Source organism: Adelges cooleyi, unplaced genomic scaffold (genome assembly GCF_023614345.1).
Source record: "Adelges cooleyi isolate 19-005CV unplaced genomic scaffold, UGA_ACOO_1.1 ACOO_flye_CR_arks_rails_tigmint_CR_PRNA_119, whole genome shotgun sequence".
Taxonomy (NCBI): domain Eukaryota; kingdom Metazoa; phylum Arthropoda; class Insecta; order Hemiptera; family Adelgidae; genus Adelges; species Adelges cooleyi.
Window position 1 is genome coordinate 351,644 of NW_026095772.1, and position 21,456 is coordinate 373,099.

A 21,456-nucleotide genomic window follows, 5' to 3' on the forward strand; every position below is an offset into this window, starting at 1 on the left:
TGTCTCATTATTTTTTTTTTAGTAGCTAATGTTGATTTTTTGTTATTTGTAATATGACCTTACTGAAAAATGAATACATTAATTCATTAAAAAAAAAATTATACATGGTGTACGAGTTATTTTTTTTTAACACAAATAATGTTATCACATTTCATGCTGCATTTTCACCTCGCGTAATTAATACACATAGTTTCGTACAGCCATTATTTAATTTGATGATGAGTCTTCTAAATTTCCGAAAGGGTTAACTATTTCTGGTTTAAAAGTTATAAGGATGCATTTCAATGAAATGTATTTTAAAGAACCAAAGAGCTATTGGTTTTGGAATGGTGTGCTTTTTTGCAATTGAATCTACATTTTTTTTTACTACTAAACTAATTTTTTAATGTATACAATTTATAAATTAGCAATCGTATACATTTTTGAGGTTTTTAATACTTGTTCTGCTGTTATTTTAAGTTTCATTATTTTAATTAATCTTATTTATATTCAAATCAATATCACAATTGTTTAAATATTTTACCATACTATTATTTATTTTCTAGTAAACCGGACATCATTGTAACGGACATGCAGGGTAAGTTTCTTAATATTCCGTTAAACTATGGAAATGAGCAAAACAGTGTTTCGGGTTTTATTAAGCTATACATTTTGCCATAAAAAATCTTAGTTGTAATTACTAAATCCACAGTTAAAACAACTGCTAAATGTTAAGTTAAAACAACTACACATTAAGATAGTCCACTTTCATAATTTATAATTTTTATAATACCATTATGAGCGCAGAATTTTTAATGTTTTATATTTACTATTTATTACAAAATAACAAAACCGCTTTGCTGTTTTAGAGTGCTTTATACTACATTCGATTCTTACTATTTGGATATTCACAACGAAGCCTTTGATTATAAAGAAATCACTTTCAGATTTAATAATATTCTCTTGACTCCTGAATAGTACACTAACAGTCTGTCGTTAGCGTTGAAGATGACAGCATTGATGCCGAAATACGTGTACGCGGAAAATGTATTATTTTATGATGAAGGGTTTTCAAAGAATCATTATTATAAGCATAAGTTGTTTAAGTTTTTTCTAGATCCTATTTTTTAACTTTTTACTCAGCTTGTTTTACAGTACTTACTTTTGCGCTGGATTATACCGTACCTGGTTTAAACTAGACTAGTTTATTTTTAAAATTGTGTTTAGGAGAACAATTAAGATTATGAAAATTGTGCAAAGTTAGATTAAAAGTGTAACTGAACAATGTATATTTAGAAAAATATACACTGTTATAAATAAAAGACACAATAATAATAATGGTTGCGTATAACTTTAATATGCATTTATATATAATATATTCAAGTGTGATTGTATTTTTATAATTTATATTATTATTTATTATTACATTTAATAAAACAAAAAAATGTATACATATTAGTTTGTTTTACTGAGCCTTGTTAGCAAGAGCCGTTGGGAAATGTTTTATAAAGTATTCTAAAATAATTATACTTTAACATTTTTGAAAATGTTTAGTGTGAAAATAGTCCACGCACTGCGATTTCTGACATTAAAAAACCCCAGATGCCATCTAGACTTCTGTATATACTTTGTTGACGTCCATGGAATAAGATACAATCACGTTTTTCGTAGTCAATTATAAGTTTGGTTATGTACCAATCTGGAAATGTTGCACTCAAGTATATCGCTGTCAAACGACACAATCGTCGGAAAGCGGCCGCAGTAATCCTATGTGCATACACGGGTTTTTCTAAAATACATTAAAATTTTTTTTAAATTAACATACAAATAATATGTTTTTTTTTATGGTATTTCTAGACACTATGCGTTAATGTATATTAATAATAATAAATGTATTACTGTTTTAAAACTCATACAACTTCATATTAATATTTACCTAATATAGGTTGGATTATATTTGTTATAGCTGGTCTAGTAAAATTCCTTCTATTTTTTCCAAGGGTTTCCAAATCTAAGCCTACAAAATCCACAAAAATAATTGTTACATGCCAGCATAAAGTAGACGTTAAAAAAATAAAAATAAAATATTTTAGTTGCTTGTGGTGCATAATTCAAAGAATCGTGATTCAACTAATTTGTTGTATTCAACCCCTATCTCCCATCCCTATATCCTACCCCTATCTCCCATCCCTATCACCCACCTCTTATCTTCCACCCCAATTCCACCTTTATCACTATAAGATATTGAGTGGTTCACGATAAAATGATGACCCTGCGTACACTTATAATTTGTTTTTCTTTTGAGAAGTGTTAAATATTAGTTTACAATCAAAATGTCTCACTCTTTTTTCTCTTTCTGTATCCATAATAAAAAGTTTATTTTATTAAAATTGTTGTTTGACATAAAACATTTATTTAAGAAAATTAAGCAAATTTCATCTCTAAAGCAAGCAACGCCATTTATGACTATAGAAAATTCGTAATTACTTTGGGTTTCATCAATTGCAGGATCGCCAAGTCCTGTAACAAACACATCAAATCATTATGCACTTATAAAACTCAGTCTGGTGGAAGTTAGGGTAGATTTGAATGCGGGGTACATTTAAATGATGCTGATAAAACTATTTTCATTGGGCAGAAAATAACGAGAAAAATATATTTTTAGTAATCACGCTGTTTGAAGTATCGTTTGTGTTATCTGCGGAGTCTGATTTCAGACTGATTATGTGATTAATAAAAATAAAACTGTCATTAATTTTAAGTACAAAATAATGTCTTCGAATCCTAAATTTGGTTTTCTATCAATTTGGTATTTACACGTAGATTTATTGTAATTATTTTATCTGATGTATTACTAAATATTAACAATTATAAAGTGAGATGGATTTGAATTGGCGACCATGGAGTCCATTTCAATATTCTACTCTGTAGAACATTCATGTTCTATATTTACTTTAAATACAGAAAAACGTTTTTTCTACAAATTAAATTGTATTGTACATATTCAAATATATTATTCAGACACACTCAAATCCGTCCCCGTTAAATTCAAATGTACCCCATAACAAGGGTACATTTGAACAAAATTATACATTTATAGATGAGAAATGATAAATTACTTGATTGATAAAGTTGGGAATAGTATTATAATGTGTACAAATATTTAAACTACAGATTGGAACTCCCAAACTAGAAATTTTCCATAATATTAAATTAGGGAAAATAATGATATGATTTAATTTAAATTTACACCTTCTTCCTCTATATATTTTATATAAAACAGTCACTTAAAATTAATATTAACTAGAGCAAATAATTATTGCTAAATATTATTGAATAAATGTTTAATTATTTCTAATAGCAACATTTGTAGAAATAGTTAATATTATATTTTGAATAATTATCAAACGTATAAGTATAAAACATAATATGTTATGTAGCTTTTATTTAGTTTTTTATAGTTCTTCTTTAAAACTACAAACTAGTATGTTTATTATTTTTTTAAATTTTATATTTACCCAATGTATTTTTTATTTTAAGGCCCATATTATACTGGTAATGTTTTAAATCTAAAATTTAAACAAATTATATTTCATTGTACTTACATCTTTTTTATGATTAAAGCCAAAATGTTTTATTGATGTTATTCAATAGGTACATATGGCTAATCGTAAAGTATTTATAAACAATAAATATGCGTTAAATATATTAAATATGAGTTATAAAAATGTGGTTACTGGTCGTATTGTCATCGGATGGCACAACTGTTTCTTTTGAATCTAAAAAAAAAAATCTTGTGTGCATAAAGAATATAAAAGAACTGTAAGTATCAGGTCCATATTAGGCAATGAAAATTATTACCCACAAACAAAAGAATAGTTTTTTCCTCTGAAATTAACATAACATAGATTAATGATATTGTATTTAAATTTCTATAATATTGTAAACAGAAAGACAAGGAAGCTCAAGGTGTGAAGAAATGTGCTCCACCGTATATTCAATGCGATGGGAATCTCTGCAAATTAAATGTGAATGAAGTATTTTCTTAAAATTGAACAAAAATTATTACCCGGTACAGTGATCATTGAATTGATTATAGCTGAAATTGACATGGCATATATTAATGATATTGCAATAATTTATTTGCTATTAAAAGCTATTAAAATTACATAGTTAAAGATTAGAAAACGAAATTTAAGTAGAAAAAAACTATATTAAATGACTAGGGAATCTTTATGAAAATATAATTGCTGAATTGAAGCAGTTGTGGAGATGAGTATAAAATACAAAAACAGACCAGATTGACAGAGCTAACAGCAGTGTTTTTTAAATAAAAATTCCATTTAGGTTTCGGAAAAAATTGTAATGTTTTTATCACTTTTCAACTACACAAAGATAAATTGCACATACAAGTTTTATAGTGATTATGTTTTTTCTATTTTTTTCTTTAGTTTATTATTATTATTATTATAATTATGATTACCAAAATCTTTAAAATGGACGTCATCATCAACCAGTTCATTAATTATTTGCTCCAATTTACCTAGAATAAATTAAAAAAAAATTAGGTATGTACTGAAATATTGAAATAAAATTAGATACCATATAAATACTTAGAATAATAGTAATTGTTAAACCCTGCTTTAAGCAGTAGTCATTTAACTTAATACTACATACCTGGTGCACTTTTCACTATTGATAAAAATTAGGTACTAGGACAACTAGGTACACATAACAAAACTTTTATTTATTAGCATATTCATTTTATATATATTTTACCTGCTCTAGAAGCACTCTCAATGAATTTATCTGTAAAACATAATTTAATAAATATCTATGAAAACAGTAAATTAAAAAAAAAAAAATTGTTATAAAACAAAAATGTTACTTACTTGTGACTAAAACCTGCTTCCAATAATTCTCTGTAAAAAAGTGATTAGATTATATTTAATTTTGTATGACCAACCTGTAAGTTGGTAATTGTAAAAATAAAATAATAACCTTGATAATTTTGCGGAACATGTACAGGGACGAAAGCTATAAATAAATATATATATATATATAAAATGTTATTTTATCTGCAAATAATAAAAAATATAAAAGCAATTTGTAAAAATCCCCGTTGCCTCCAACCCGGATAATAGAACTTTTGGTTTTGCGAGCCAGTATTTATATGTTAAATATATATGAATTTCTAGGTTGCTTTGTACAAATTCACAGTCAATAGGCATTTGAATTTGTTTTTATTATATTATTAATCGAAGGTTTTGGTTTAGCAACCGTATACAGGGTGCATCTTTGATCATGGGCCATTCAATATGTAATAGTGTGTAATAAGAAATTGAATTTTTTTTGTTCATATTGATTTTTATAAAACGTGATCTCAACTTTTCACAATTTGTTTTTGTTTTTACCCCTCCCTACTTTGTTTTTTTATAGCATCTTTTGAAGTTTAAATGGTAACGTATATATTTTATTAATTTTTTAATTTAGAATATTTTACTAAAAAACTTGAATGGTTGATAACCAGTTATAAACAACTATTTTTAAAGTTATATGAGTTTAAAAGTTAGAAAGGGAGAACTTTAAAAAAAAAAATTTGTAAATTTAATAAGTAAGTAGTTAGCACTCAGGTTATTTAAAATCAACAAACAAGGCCAGCTAGAAGGGTGGAGTTTTTAGGTTTCCAAAACTCTGGTCAGATTACGCGTTTTAAAGTAGAATTAAATTTTCAAGGAGTAGTTATGGCGGCTCCTTTTATAAATAAATAAATAATTTCTTTATATTGTACTTACCTTCTTAGACATATAAAGATAAAAGTATTAAAACAATTTTAAATTTAAGTTAACAATTTAAAGTGTTACCTTCGTTACAGTCACCTTCATCAACAAACGATAAAATAAAATTAGATAACAATGCTAGCAAAATAACAGATTTCATCTTTGGAACTTTTTATTTTACACGTGTGCAAAAGTTAAAAAAAATTCAACAGAATGGATTTCACGTTTGAACTTGTCCACTTGTCTAACAAAATCTACAAGTTTGAATTTGATCTGTAAATAATAATAAACATAAAAGCAATTTATATTAACCCCAGTTGCCTCCAGTGTACAAGTTAGAAGGTTTTGGTTTTGCAGGGCTGTTTTGTGTATGATACATATATACAGAGGGATAATTTTATCGTGAATCATTAAATATCTCAAATGGTAAAATAAGAAATTTAATTTTTGTATTTTTCATAGAATGTGATTTGAATTTTTTTGTTTCACTTCCGACGTATTTTTTTTTTGATAGTAACTTTTGAAACTTGGTAAAGGTAAAGCATACATTTCATTATTGAAGAATTTGTTTTTGGATTTTAAAACGTTTTGAAAAAAGGACATGTCTTGTAGCGGCCCGAGGTCTTCAATTGGTGTATACAACCTAAAGTAAAAAAAACTATTTCATTCGGCCCAAGTCAAATAAATAATATTTACAAAAATTATTTAGATTCTCCATCATAACTCAACAAGTTTTAATTCTACAAAAATTAAAATAATACATGACTTTGTGTAAGATATTCATAATATAATTGTACAATTTTATTTTTATCATTTTTTTAGCGTAAAATAGGCAAATTCAACTTTTTTAAATTAAAATTAAACCGATAGTAAAAAAAAAAATGACTATAAAACAAAAATGAACAGAAAAACAACAACTCGGAAAAAGAAAAATTACATTTTTCATAGATTTTTTAATGTGTATATAATTATCATCATCATGTAGCTTAACGGGTCATGAAGGCCCAACGCCGTCATCAGATGGTTTCTTGACGAATTCGCTATCCGGGACGGGTCGTCAATCCGTTTATAGTTATGAAACAAACAATAAATTGTAAGTTCATATTATTAAGTGATACAAGCAAATAGGTGTTAACAAATTAAGTAAAGCAAAATAAAGTTTTTTTTGCAATTTGTCAATTTTAGAATTCTATTTTTGGCTATTATAAAAAAAAAACAAAAAATAATAATTGTACCCGTATTTTATGCAGAATTCAAAACCCTACAAAATTAAATTTATTTTTTATTTTTGTAGTTATGTTGATGGTTTTTAGATTTGATGGACAATCTAAATTTTGCTGAATAATACATTTTTTGACGACATATTTTTAAAAATTTGTTATTTTTAATTAGGTATATGTACATTAAGGAGTTACTTTTATGACGTATTGTGTAAATATAAAAAAACCGTTCACTCAAAAACGTTGTTAAAAAATGCCGTTAGACCCGTTAAAAAAATAACTAGTTATAGAAAATACTCATTGCTGTCTTTTTCACATTAAAACGTGTGGATCTAAATCTCATTCCTTTTTAGTCTTAACGTAATTAAAATTTTCAGAGTTTGATAGAAATACTTACTCATATTGTTGAGCTGATAGAATTTCTTAGACAATAATCGACTTGTTCGGCTTTTGAAACTATATGGTCTTATGCGACTTGAGCTAAGGTATATTTCGCCCGAAAAATCAGAACCGAATAGGTTTTTGCAATATCAGTATTGTTGTTTGTTTTCACAGGTGGTTCATTTTTTTTATGTTTTTTACCGTGTACATACACTCTACTTCGACGCGGAGTTAAGACTATGTTTTTCTTAGGTTTTACAATCGTCCATTTATCCAATGTTTACATTAGAGTTGCAGTGAAAATGTATTTTATATTGAGGCAACATTTCTAGGTTAACACTTAAATAGGTAAAATATATTATTGGACGGAATAGTATTTTTTTTTCTTTTGAAATTTATATCATGGTTTTACAATCATTTCAGACCTAGAAATGTTATTCTTATAATAATAGTTTAAGCAATTTCCCTTTTCAATTCGTATTTTGCTGAATTTTATTTTTCAAATTTGCAATTAGTACATAACTATTAAACTGGTTTTTTTGGTGTGATCACCCTTCAGGTTGGTTTTACAGTTTTCCATAGTTTCACCATTCCTCTCTATTACCAGCTAGTCTCTTTAATTCCCTATAATTTGCTAGACCAGCATCGGTTATTATCTTTTTGATGTACGATGTTCTTAGTCGTCTCCGACTCTTTTGACATTTATCTTCCCTTCTACTATAATATATAGAAGCTCTTTTGTGTATCTCAGCACATGACAAATCATATTTTATTTTCAATACATTGTAATATATGGGTAACCGTCTATCGAAATCGGGATCCCATAGTCCCCATAGACCTAGAAAGGATTGGATAGTCCGTACCATTAGGGCGTGTGGTCGATATTTTTTAGCAGAATTTTTAATCTTGCCTGGTTTTTTTTTTATTGAAAATTTCTATGCGTTCTTCATCATACCATTCTTCGTTTATAACGTTCTTAGTGTCACCTACACTCTCCTAGGCTGCGTTATGCTTTTGAGAAGCTCCTATAGGTCTTCTATTTGATATTTGTTGTTTATGTCTCCTAGGCTACTTAGTCTTGTGTCAAAAGATATTTTTTTAGGCCATCTTCATTTTTCAGGCATTCAGTGTTCCATCTCTTTCTTTCTATGCCTTTGTCTTTTTGTATGTTAGCTAAGCGTTGTCTAGATATTGCACGAAATAGATAGTGATCGGTATTGCAGTTGGGGTCTCTCATCGTGCTTGTCTTCATCAATTTTAGCTGAGACGAGCTTAAAAGACAATATGGTCAATTTGATTAACTACGTTCTATCCAGGCATCTCTCATGTTCCTTTGTGTGTGAGAACAAGTACTTTTAATTATTATCCTACCATTTCTGCACATTAAACCAAGAGTAAACCATTATCACTCGTGTAGAGAAAATCGTCCTGCTACTGATCTTATTTATTCCGATCTTTGCGTTAAAGTCACCCATTATAAAAATCATGTTTGGGTACCTTATCAATGCTTTTTTCTAGGCTGTTGTGAAAATCATTCTTTGCTTCTTCATCAGAGACTTCAGTTGGGTCGTATACTGAGAATTTTGATATATTTCTGAATTTTCCTTTAAGTCTTATTTTGCTTATCCTGTCTGATATGGCTTTTAAAGTTTAAAAAGAACTTGCTCATTTTCTTGCTCACGTAAAATCCGACACCATAACTTCCTGTTTTCTTTTCAGGGCCACTGTAGTATTATGTATAGTCGAACTAAATTTACCTTTATAATATCTAAGGTATAGGAATAAGAATAAGAATTAGAATAAGTTTTTAAATTTTAATGGATATTTATTTTACGTAAGATGTGGTTATTCTGAAATAAATACAATTCGCATAGAGCTTCATGTTTTGATTAAAATACCAAAATAACCAAAACACTGAATTAACAGTTTTTTTTCAGTTGCTCATATTAAAATTTTAATTATGTAAATACAATTAAAATTTTTATATTCAAATCCTTATGCAGACACAAAACTATTAAAAAAAAAAAAATTCATATTAGAGGGAAGAGATGTCAAAAATTTACTAAAACAAAATAAGAAAAATAAACTGAGATAGCCGTTTTGAAGTTGAAATGAAAACTCATATCATAAGTCGCTTATGATATGAGCCACTGCATAAGCGATAAATGATAATATACCATTTGAACTTCAATTACAAATATTATAAAACACAATTCCTATTTAAATTATATAGGAAATAAACAGTTTTGTTAAAATTTCCAAAAGTTAGGTTTGAGAAATATTATCCCTTTCCACTCGGCTGTTCAAATAAACAGACGTCATGAGAATTTGGAAAAATAATTTTGAGAGGACGTGGTATAGCTGATGGATGGGCTGTAGCTAATCAAAGACGAGAAATATTGTTAGGCCTTACTTGACATCCATGTTATCAAAAAGTTGATTAAAAAAGCCTTAAAATATTGTTTTATTGTACTTTAGTCAAAGTTTGTGAGATTATCTGTTAAGTTAAATAAGACGAATGTACAACTCATAGATTTTCGATCAATTAATTTCACGACAGTGTAAATTTCCTTTTATTTATTATTCTCTAATGAAATCACTTTTTATTTCTAACTTAGTAGCTTTTCGTTATATTGTCCTCCAATAACTTAAAATTCTTATTTTATACTTAAAATAAGTACTTAAATTTCACTTTTTTATGCGCTTGTCATAAACCAAGTTGTTTTTGTTTTATCTAACAAAAATTAGATTATGGTATGATATTATAGATGACTACACAAGACACGTATATTATTTTTAAACATAAAACAAGTACTTTTTCTTATTTTTTGCTTCTGAGTCGTGGCCGAACGTCTGTAATGCTCATGTTATAAGTTTTGTATTGGGTGGCTATTGCTCCACATACCTGATTAGAAATATAGTAAATTAAACAGAATAGCGAAGTGCCTCATAAAAATACCAAGCACTACTTTTTTTGTATGAACAAAAATTATACCTTAGGTGTGTGCCTATGTCGCCTGCTTGAGGCGGGCCTGAGTGTTAGCACCATTGTACTGCACACTTAGTTAACTAAAAACTGAAGGTTGTACACACAAAAACTAAACTTCTTAGATAATAATAATTTAGAGAAGTAATAACATACATTTTAGACATATTCATAACCGTTTAGTTTAATATTAATATTATACTTAAGAATAATAATATTATTGTGTTATACTATTTTGATATATTATTTAACTATATAATATAAAAATTAAATGTTCATAACAAAAGTTATAAACTATAATATACAATAAAATAATTTTTCGAATTATTTGATTCATCATTACTTAAAAAACATACTTCTATTAACCGACATAAGATATAATAAAGCCAACAATGTATACCAGTATAAAATATAATTTAAATACTTGTTATTAGTTAAATTATAATTACGCTTAATTCTAATCTACATCTAATTCGACTTTTTTGAAAAATTATCTTATTTTTACACATAATTATTTCAACTATTTTGACTACTGTGGTCGTTTTTTTCGTCTTTTTTTTTATAAAATTTAACCTCTTTTTTTTTTTAACTTTATATTAATTCCTGGCTTGACTTTTAAAAGAATTCTTAATTTTAATAATACTAAATGTAAAATTACAATACATTTACAAGTCATGATAAACTTACTGGACCGCTTTTTATAAGTTATTTATGAGAATAAACAGTTAAGACAACAGCTAAATGTTTAGTTAAGTCAATAGATAATGTATTATTTTATGATCAAGGGTTTTTAAACAATCATTATTATATATATAAATATAAGCATTTTTTTTTTTTTTTGCTTAACGCGCCATTTAGGCGCTTCGCAGCTTCTACCAAAGCTCTCCAAACTTCTCGATCCTCTGCATCCTCAATACTTGCTCCATTGCGTGATCTCTTCAGGTCGTCCTTAACTCGGTCCAACCACCGTTGTCTTGGCCTTCCTACAGGTCGTTTTTTATTTGGTTTGTTGATGAGTACCTGTTTTATCAGTCCACCCTCTGCACGCCAAACATGGCCAGCCCACTCTAACCTTTTCGACCTCAGAAAATCTTTTAAATTGGTTGTATTAAACAGACTGTTTAAGTCAGCGTTTTTTCTTCGCTCGTATACACCAGTATTGGGGTTTAATATAGGCCCATATATTTTTCTAAGTATTTTCCTTTCGAAAGTCAATAGGTTATTCTCGTCACCCTGCGTCGTGGACCATGTCTCACATCCGTACATGACAATTGGGCGCAAGTAGGTAATGTATAGTTTTTTTTAATTGTGTCTCTAGATAGCAGTTTCGATGTGAACATTTTCCTCATTGCACGGTATCCTCGGTTTGCTGCACTTATCCTGGACTTAATCTCGTTATGCATATTATTTTTATGAATAAATATAAGCATAAGTTGCATCAAATTTTTGTAGATCCTATTTTTTTTACTTTTTACAGTACTTACTTATGCGCTGGATTATACCATACTTGGTTTATACTGGACTAGTTTATTTTTAAAATTGTGTTTAGGCGAATAATTAAGATTATGAAAATTGTGCAAAGTTAGATTAAAAGTGTAGCTGAACAATGTATATTTATAAAAATATACGTTGTGATAATTAAGAGACACAATACTAATTATGGTTGTGTATAATTTTAATATGCATTTATATATTATATTCACGTGTGATTAAATTTTTATAATTTTTACTATTATTCATTACTACATTTAATAAAACAAGAAAATATGTACATATTATTTTGTTTTACAGAGCATTGTTAGCAAAAGCCATTGGGAAATTTTTTATTAAGTTTTCTAAAATAGTTATAGTTTGATATTTTTGAAAATTTTTAGTTTAAAAATAGTGGACGCACTATGCCGCCTGGCAATATTTGCGTCCAGTCGCCATTATGAATTCTGTATATTTTGTTTTGCCAAGGGCCATGATATAGGATGCAATCACGATCTTCGTAGTTAATTCTAAGCCTGTTTATGAACGATTCTGGAAATGTTGCACTCAAGTATATCCCTGTCAAACGACACATTCGTATTAAAAAGTCATCAGTATCCGGTAGATTATACACGAGTTCATCTAAAAAAAAAATTAATTTGCAAAATTTAGTATACTGGATACTGTTTTTTTTATGGTGAAAGACACAACTATCTTATTTGAAAACGTCATTAAAAATAATAGAATATGAATGGTGACCGTATTCTATAGCCACGCAGTTTGTATTTCAAGACAGTACATTACTGTTTCAAAAGCCATACCTTATATTAATATTTACCTAATATATGTTGGATTGTATTTTTTATAGCTGGTCCAGTACATTCCCTTCTCTTGTCTCCAATGGTTTCCAAAGCTAAGCCTACAAAATCCACGATAATCATTTTTACATGCCCGTATATAGTAAAAATAAAAAAATAAAAACAAAATATTTTAGTTGCTAGTGGTGCATAACTCAAAGAATCGTGGTTCAAGTAATTTGTTGTATTTATTCTATACTGGAACTCCCAAAGATCGTAATACACATTAACACTATAATCCAATTACGGTTAGCGTGAACATATACAGGGTAATCATTTTATCGCGAACCACTCAATTTCTGATAGGGTTTCATAGAAAATAGTAAAACACATATTTTTTACACAATACAATTTAAATAATTAATAGAGACCAATTTTTCATTTTTGTCAATCTTTATTAGGGTGAACCAACTAACATTTCTACCTTGCTATACAAAAAATTCAGTTAAGTGATCAAGGAAATATTGTGGGTCTAGTAAAAAAATGTATATACGAGTATATACAGGGTGATCCAACTAACGTAAGACACTCGAGTTCTCTGAAAATATGAATATTTTGAGAATTGTATTTTTCCTAAACCATTAGGTACATAATATTTTACACAATTTTTCAATATTTTGAAATTTTTTATCCCTAGTTCTTATAGGCCAAAAAGGAGGATTTTTGATTTTTTAAATGGCAACATATTTTGTTTTTAATTACATAAACTTGTACACATAATTGAAAATTTAAAATTCAAACGCTAACCCTCTCCGTGTGGTAACGCTTTTTTGATAGCGCTAAGTAAATAACGCTTTTTTCGGTTATGTGCCAGCTAAGACACGAAAATGTCAAAAACCAAAAATCCTCCTTTTTCGCTTATGAGGATTGGTGATCAAATTTTTCATCACATTGTATAAAAGCATTAACGTTCAAAAACGTTTAAAATATCATCATAAATGGTCACTAAGTCTCACTCTCTTTTCTCTTTCTGTATCCATAACAAAAAGTTTGTTTTGTTAAAATTATTGTTTGACATAAAACATTTATTTAAGAAAATTAAGCAAATTTCAACTCTAAAGCAAGCAACGCCATTTATGACTATAGAAAATTCGTAATTACTTTGGGTTTCATCAATTGCAGGATCGCCAAGTCCTGTAATAAACACATCAAATCATTATGCACTTATAAAACTCAGTTTGGAGGAAGTTAGGGTAGATTTGAATGCGGGGTACATTTAAATAATGCTGATAAAACTATTTTCACTGGGCAGAAAATAACGAGAAAAAATATTTTAAGTAATCGCGCTGTTGAAGTATCGTTTGTGTTATCTGCGGATTCTGATTTCAGACTGATTATGTGATTAAGAAAAATAAAAATGTCATTAATTTTAAGTACAAAATAATGTATACGAATCCCAAATTTGGTTTTCTTTTAATTTGGTATCTACACGTAAATTTATTGTAATTATTTTATCTGATGTATTACTAAATATTAACAATTATAAAGTGAGGTGGATTTGAATTGGCGACCATGGAGTCCATTTCAATATTCTACTCTGTAGAACATTCATGTTCTATATTTACTTTAAATACAGAAAAACGTTTTTTATACGAATTAAATTGTATTGTACATATTAAAATATATTAATCAGACACACTCAAATCCGTCCCCGTTAAATTCAAATGTACCCCATAACAAGGGTACATTTGAACAAAATTATACATTTATAGATGAGAAATGATAAATTACTTGATTGAGAAAGTTGGGAATAGTATTATAATGTGTACAAATATTCAAACTACAGATTGGAACTCCCAAACTAGAAATTTTCCATAATATTAAATTAGGGAAAATAATGATATGATTTAATTTAAATTTACACCGTCTTCCTCTATATATTTTATATAAAACAGTCACTTAAAATAATATTAACTAGAGCAAATAATTATTGCAAAATATTATTGAATAAATGTTTAATTATTTCTAATAGCAACATTTGTAGAAATAGTTTATATTATATTTTGAATAATCATCAAACGCATAAGTATAAAACATAATATGTTATATAGCTTTTAATTAGTTTTTCTTTAAAACTACAAACTAGTATATTTATTATTTTTTTAAATTTTATATTTACCCAATGCATTTTTTATTTTAAGGCCCATATTATACTGGTAATGTTTTAAATCTAAAATTTAAACAAACTATATTTCATTGTAATTACATCTTTTTTATGACTAAAGTCAAAATGTTTTATTGGTGTTATTCAATAGGTACATATGGCTAATCGTAAAGTATTTATAAACAATAAACATGCGTTAAGTATATTAAATATGAGTTATAAAAATGTGGTTACTGGTCATATTGTCATCGGATGGCATAACTGTTTCTTCTGAATCTAAAAAAAAAATTCTTGTGTGCATAAAGGATCTCAATTATTTGTATGTAACAGGTCAATATAAGGCAATGAAAACAATTACCCACAAAGAGGAGAAGATCTCTGTCATCTGAAATTAACATTACATAGATTAATAATATTGTGTTTAAATTTGTATAATAATATTATAAACAGAAAGACAAGGAAGCTCAAGGAGTGAAGAAATGTGCTCCACTGTATATTCAATACAACGAGAATCTCTGCAAATTCAATGGGATTGAAGTATTTTCATAAAATTGAACAAAAATTATTACCCGGTGCAGCGATCATACTATTGATTATAACTGAAATTTACATTACATAAATTAACGATATTGGAATAAATTTATTTGCTATTAAAAATTATAAAACTACATAGTTATAGTTTAGAAAACGAAAGTCAAGTAGAAAAAAACTATATAAAATAGACTAAGCAATATTTATGAAAATATAATTTATCAATTGAAGTAGTTATGGGGATGAGAATAAAATACAATAAACAGACGAGATTGACAGAGCTACCAGCAGTGTTTTTTTTATAAAGATTCCATTTAGATTTAAAGAAAAATGTTATGTTTATATCACTTTACAATTACACAACGATAGAATTTAGATGCAATTTTTATAGTATTTTCAAATGTTAATTCTTCTTTTTTCTTTTTTCTTTAGTTTTCATTATTATTATTATAATTATGACTACCAAAATCTTTGAAATGAACGTTATCATCAACCAGTTCAGTAATTATTTGCTCCAATCTACCTAGAATAAAAAAAAAATTAGGTATGTACTGAAATATTGAAATAAAAAAAAATTAGATACTATATTATTATAAATCATTTGAATACTGTTAATTATATAACCCAGCTTTAAGCAGTAGTCATTTAACTTAACACTACATACCTGGTGCACTTTTCACTACTGATAAAAATTAGGTACTAGGACAACTAGGTACACATTACAAAACTTTTATATATTAGCATATTCACTTTATATATATTTTACCTGCTCTAAAAGCATTCTCAATGAATGTATCTGTAATGATGTTTTACATCATTTAATAAATATGTATGAAAACAGTGAATTTTAAAAGTTGTTTGTTAAAAAATAAAAATGTTACTGACTTGTGATTAAAACCTCCATCCTATAGTCCTCTGTAAAATAATGATTAGATTATTTTTCAAATTTTTATTTCCTACCTTAAGTTGTTATTTGTAAAAATCAAATAATAACCTCGATATTCTACCGGAGCAAATACAGGAACGAAAGCTATAAAACAGAAAAATGTCATTTTTATCTGCAAACAATAATAAACATAAAAGCAATTTTAAGTAATATTTTTTAAAATACTTTTTATTTATTACTAAATTGGGTATCAATATTCTAAATAAATAAGTCAAACCTTTTGAAAAAATTTTTTGAAATATCAACATTGTTTTTTTTCTCCCAAGAGACTTATAACATTTACTTATGATTTTTTTGTATTTAAGATTAACAAATTATACTTACTATTATTAACTTCTTCATCAAATATGTCCTCAGCTATGGCTTCTGATGTTGAAGCTAAATAAAATAGTTAAGTAGTTTTTAAAGTTAAGGATAAAGCTTAAAATGTTTATTCTTATACAATTTTTTTTTGTACTTTTATTATTAGAAACTAGTAAAAACAAAAAGATCAAAATTTTTATTTAATGCGTGTTATTTTGTTTTTATTAAAAAGAGAAATTTGAAGGTTTGATGCAAAACTGAGCAATTATGGTTTTTATAACGTTTTTTATTTTATGCTTGTGTTTGCACCCATGATATCAACCAAGATCTGTTTATGCAGTAGATCATAGTTCGTTGGCCCAAAAGTTAAAATGCTTTGCTCTAATACCACCAAAACTAAAAAAAAAATAGAAAACGTAACACAACGATTCAAAAAAAATATACTGTGATTTAAGTTTAGATCAAGATAGATTGTAAGTATTGAAAAATCCACTGGGTGATTGATTAGTTATGACCCAACTGGTAACTTAGAAGTTATTATACTTTTTTAAAATTATTCTTTATTATATTTGTATCATTTGATAATTCATTAGATTTTAATATTTAATTGAAACGCAAATACATTCAATACATATTTAAAAGATAAAAGTATTAAACAAATTGTATAGTGTTACCTTTCAAACAGTTACCTCCATCAACAAATGATACAATAAAATTAGAAAACGATATTAGGAAAATAATAGGTTTCATCATAGGAACTTTTTATTTTAAACGTTTGCAAAAGCTCAAAAAATGTCAACAGAATGGATTTTACGTTTGAACTTGTCAACTTCAGAATACCTCCTTTAGTGTTTAGCGAACAAAAACAATTTGATCTGTAAACAATAATAAACATAAAATAATTTATATTGATTCCAGTTGCCTCCAGTGCACAAATTAGAAGGTATTGGTTTTGCGGTGCTGTTTTGTATATGATACGTAAATACAAGGGGATCGTTTTATTGTGAATCATTCAATATCTCATAGGGTTAAATAAGAAATTAAGTTTTTGTTTTATCATAATGTTTTTATACAATTTAATCTGAATTTTAGCTTCGATGCGGAGCAGTGATGCTATTGGTTATACAATGACGTGGGCTTTTTTTTTAATAAATAAATTCTCAAATTAAAAATTATACCCATTTCCAATCCCCCTAGGAAGTTTTTTGGGTATTTTAGCCGTAATTTTAGAACCTTAAATTGAAAATTTGTCTGGAGCTAGTACTCATATAACACTTTTGTTAATAATAATTACTGTAGACCTGTGACCTCTCCGTCCCCTCTATGCTCTATGCTTTGATTCCATTAAGCTTCGAACCCTACTGTACAGTGCAAACTACAAAAAAATGACTATAAAACAACAATGAACAAAACAACAAAAACTCGGATTAAATATTAAAAAAAAAAATAGTTTCCATAGACTTATATTAGATTTATAATGTGTACCTATATAATTATCAAACAAACAATAAATTATAAGTGCTTTTTATTAAGTGATAAAATAAAGTAGTTGTTTCTTGCATTTTAATATTGAAATGTTTTGTATTAAATATGAGCATTTTTTTCTAGACTGTAGCAAGATTTTTTTTAAATATAGAAATCATTATTTACAAATTTTCATAATCCGGGTTTTTTTGTTTTCTGTTGTTTTATAATCAATTTTGTTTTCTTATTTGACTTTTATGCATGGTGTTCCAGCATGAAAGTTAAGTGATAGGTAATTGGACATCTGACATTCCGTTTTCATTTTTTCGATAAGTCAAAAATTAAAATTTTCGACAGTTAGGTAAAAAATAATGACTATAAAATAATAAAAATTCCTCCCTGTTATTCATTGCAAAAAGCCCACCTTAAAAGAGTGGACACGTCATTTTCAGTCTCTTTCGGTCCATAACTAAAAAAATGACAAGAGAAAAATGATTAGAGACAAGAAATAAGAAGTAAATGATAAGAGATAAATAATTAGAAAGATAGAAGAATGATAAAAGATAAAAGACGAGAGATTAGAGATAAGTGATAAGAGATAAATGATTAGAGGCTAGAGGTAACAAAAAAAGTTTTTCAGCCGAGTCTGCAACCACGAAAGAGCATTTTCATGTCTCGTTAAAGTACCGAATAAATTTAGAGTAGTGGTGGAATTATAAATAATGATATAGTATATTAAGAAGCAGTAACAAGCTAGTATATTAAAATATCAAGTTTCTGGCTAATATTGTAGTGTTTAATATCTGGCTTAAAACAATTCATAGAGAATTTGCGCCCTTAAACTATTTTGAATTTATCATTTAGTTCTAATTTGAACGTAAAACGTACAGCATATCTCTTATCTCTTACCTCTATCTCTTGCCTTTATCTCCTACCACCTATCTCCCACCCCTATCTCCAACCCCTATCTTTCACCCCCAACCCCATCTTCATCCCCATACCCACCCACAACCCCATCTCCGTGTGGTAACGCTTTTTTGATAACGCTTTGGTTATGTGCTAGAGCTAAGACATGAAATTTCAAAAAGGTATGATAAGTGATAGGAGACGAGTTAAGGGCCAAAAAAACTGAAAATGATGTGACCCATTTTTAAGGTTTAGCTTTTTGCACTAAACAACAGGGAATAATTTCCTTTTTTTTTAAGTCATTATTTTTTTACTTAACTGTCAAAACCTGCAATTTTTGACTTATCGAAAAAATTAAAAACGGGGGCCTTATTTGGGGGTCCCCCAATCACCTATTACTTACCTTTCATGCTGGAACACCCTGTGTAAAACAAGCTGTCCGGACCCGGCATTGCCCGGTATTTAGTTTGCCAGGGCTGAGTAAAGTACATACACTGTAGATAAAGTAATTTTTCAGAAAAACTTTGTTTACTAAAAAAATTAAGTAAAGTAAAAAAAGTTGTTTTTGCATTTTTTCAATTTTGGAATTTTTTTTTTTTTGGCTATTTTAAAAAAAAAGCAAAAACTAATAAATTATTATACCCGTATTTCATACAGAATTCAAAACCCTACAAAATTATATTTATTTCATTTTTGTCGTTATGATGATGGTTTTTAAATATGATGGACAATCTAAATTTTGTTAAATAATAATTTTTTTGACGACACATTTATAAAAATTTGTTATTTTAAATTAGGTTTGTGTACACTAAGGAGCTACTTTTATGAGATATTATGAAAACGGTTTCAACATTTCATTTTTTACACTACACTTTATAGTGTACATCAAGCCAAATAATGAAAAAATCTATTATAGAATTCTCCTCAAAATATAAATATGTAAAATGCATTATTTGTAAAAAAAAATATAAGAAAACCGTTCGCTTAAAAACGTTGTCAGACCAGATAAAAAAATAACTAGTAATAGAAAATACTCATTATTGTTTTTTTTCACATTAAAACTTGTGGATGATTAATTTCATTCCTTTTTAGTTTTAACGTAATTACAATTTTCAGAGTTTGACAGAAGTACTTACTAATATTGTTGAGCTGATAGAATTTCTTAGACAGTACTCGACATGTTTTGCTTTTGAAACTATATGGTCTTGCGACTTATAAATGAGCTAAGGTTTATTTCGACCGAAAAATCAGAATCTAATAGGTTTTTTCAGTGTAACTATAGTTAGTTATTTTCGCAGGTGATTATTTTATTTTTTTTATGTGATTTATTGTGTACATACATTACTTCCACGCGGAGCTACGTGGACTATGATTTTCTTAGGTTTTACAATCACCCATACATCTAATGTTTACATTAGAGAGTTGCAGTACAAATGTATGACAAAATTTCTAAGTGAAAAATGCTTAAATCAGAAAAATGTATTTTTGGACGGAGTAGTATTTTTTTTTTTTGAAAATTGTATCACGGTCTTACAATTATTTCAAACAGATTGAAAACTCGTTTTTAGTTGTGTTATTTATTATATATACACATAAACTAACCTGTTAGACATTCACCAATGCTCACACGTGTACAGACATTTCGAACGGGGCTAAATTTAGATTCCAAGTAATAATGTGTTAGTTTTGATTTGATACTATGAATTGTCGTCGTATGAAATGCGCTAGTTTTTATCATGGGCCAATCAATATTTCGCTGGGTTTAATTAATAATTTTTTTTTTTTTTTTTCATAGTGTTCTTATATAAAGTGATCTCAATTTTCCACAAATTTGTATGTTTCTACGCCTCTCCCAAATTTGCTTTTTTTTTATAGCAACTTTTGATTTTCAAATGGGATATTATGTTTTTTTTTTTAAATTATGGTTTAGAACTTAATAATGTATAACGTATACCATACACCTATTTAGTTAATAGTTTTAACTTTTAACAATTACTTATAACGTGTTTTCATCAGCAAGTCGATTTAATTCAATTTTACATTCAATTGCTATTAAAATGTTATTCGGCATTACTAAAATCAATTTCATAATACTTATATTTGAAAAATGTAGAAAAAAGTTCAACACGGTGACGCTCATTTATTTACTCTATTAGTCGTTGACTTATTTCAGGTAAGATTTAAACAATTCAGGTATTATTAAATTATAAAATGGATACTAAAATCAATTTGTTTGTTATGTTTTTGTTTTAGATAACTACTTCTCGAAATGTGTTATTTCTTAATTATTGCTTGCCAAGTACAGTTCAAATCAATCCGCGCAATATGGAATATCAAAAAAATATTTGCAGTCAACTTATGACAATGAGCTGTGCATTGTATTAATTCTGTATTAATGTATAGTTTTATTACTTGAAATACATCTAAAAAGAACCCATACAGTATACACAATAGCAAATCATTTAAATAGTAAATTACTATAGTCATCAATTTACTCTTGCTGGAAGATTACTGTTCCTTGTTTATAAT

At 27.4% G+C, this 21,456-nt stretch overlaps 1 protein-coding gene, 1 long non-coding RNA gene and 1 pseudogene across 2 annotated transcripts; all 3 read right to left on the reverse strand.

Annotated features, from left to right (window-relative positions):
- Nucleotides 1-4,755: 4,755 nt before the first annotated feature.
- On the reverse strand, nucleotides 4,756-5,004 carry LOC126847784 (uncharacterized). The gene is made up of 3 exons (XR_007687133.1): nucleotides 4,981-5,004; nucleotides 4,872-4,901; nucleotides 4,756-4,788 (listed from the first exon to the last, which is right to left on the reverse strand). It is a non-coding gene; the product is annotated as an uncharacterized LOC126847784 (long non-coding RNA).
- Nucleotides 5,005-8,432: 3,428 nt separating this feature from the next.
- LOC126847780 (uncharacterized) lies at nucleotides 8,433-11,695 on the reverse strand (annotated as a pseudogene).
- Nucleotides 11,696-12,216: 521 nt separating this feature from the next.
- Nucleotides 12,217-19,337, reverse strand: LOC126847781 (uncharacterized). The gene is made up of 12 exons (XM_050588181.1): nucleotides 19,331-19,337; nucleotides 16,579-16,632; nucleotides 16,194-16,223; nucleotides 16,075-16,104; nucleotides 15,772-15,831; nucleotides 15,347-15,376; nucleotides 15,136-15,162; nucleotides 15,012-15,053; nucleotides 14,793-14,843; nucleotides 13,775-13,807; nucleotides 12,655-12,735; nucleotides 12,217-12,458 (listed from the first exon to the last, which is right to left on the reverse strand). The coding sequence occupies exons 1-12, from the start codon at nucleotides 19,335-19,337 to the stop codon at nucleotides 12,217-12,219; spliced, it is 687 nt and encodes a 228-aa protein (XP_050444138.1).
- Between the last annotated feature and the right edge of the window lie 2,119 nt (nucleotides 19,338-21,456).

Coding starts and splice junctions, on each gene's coding strand:
- LOC126847781 (XM_050588181.1), bottom strand. Junction 16,224..16,578: donor TGATGAAGAAGTTAATAATA/GTAAGTATAATT, acceptor ATTATTTTACAG/AGGACTATAGGATGGAGGTT. Junction 15,163..15,346: donor TAGTATGATCGCTGCACCGG/GTAATAATTTTT, acceptor TGTTAATTTCAG/ATGACAGAGATCTTCTCCTC.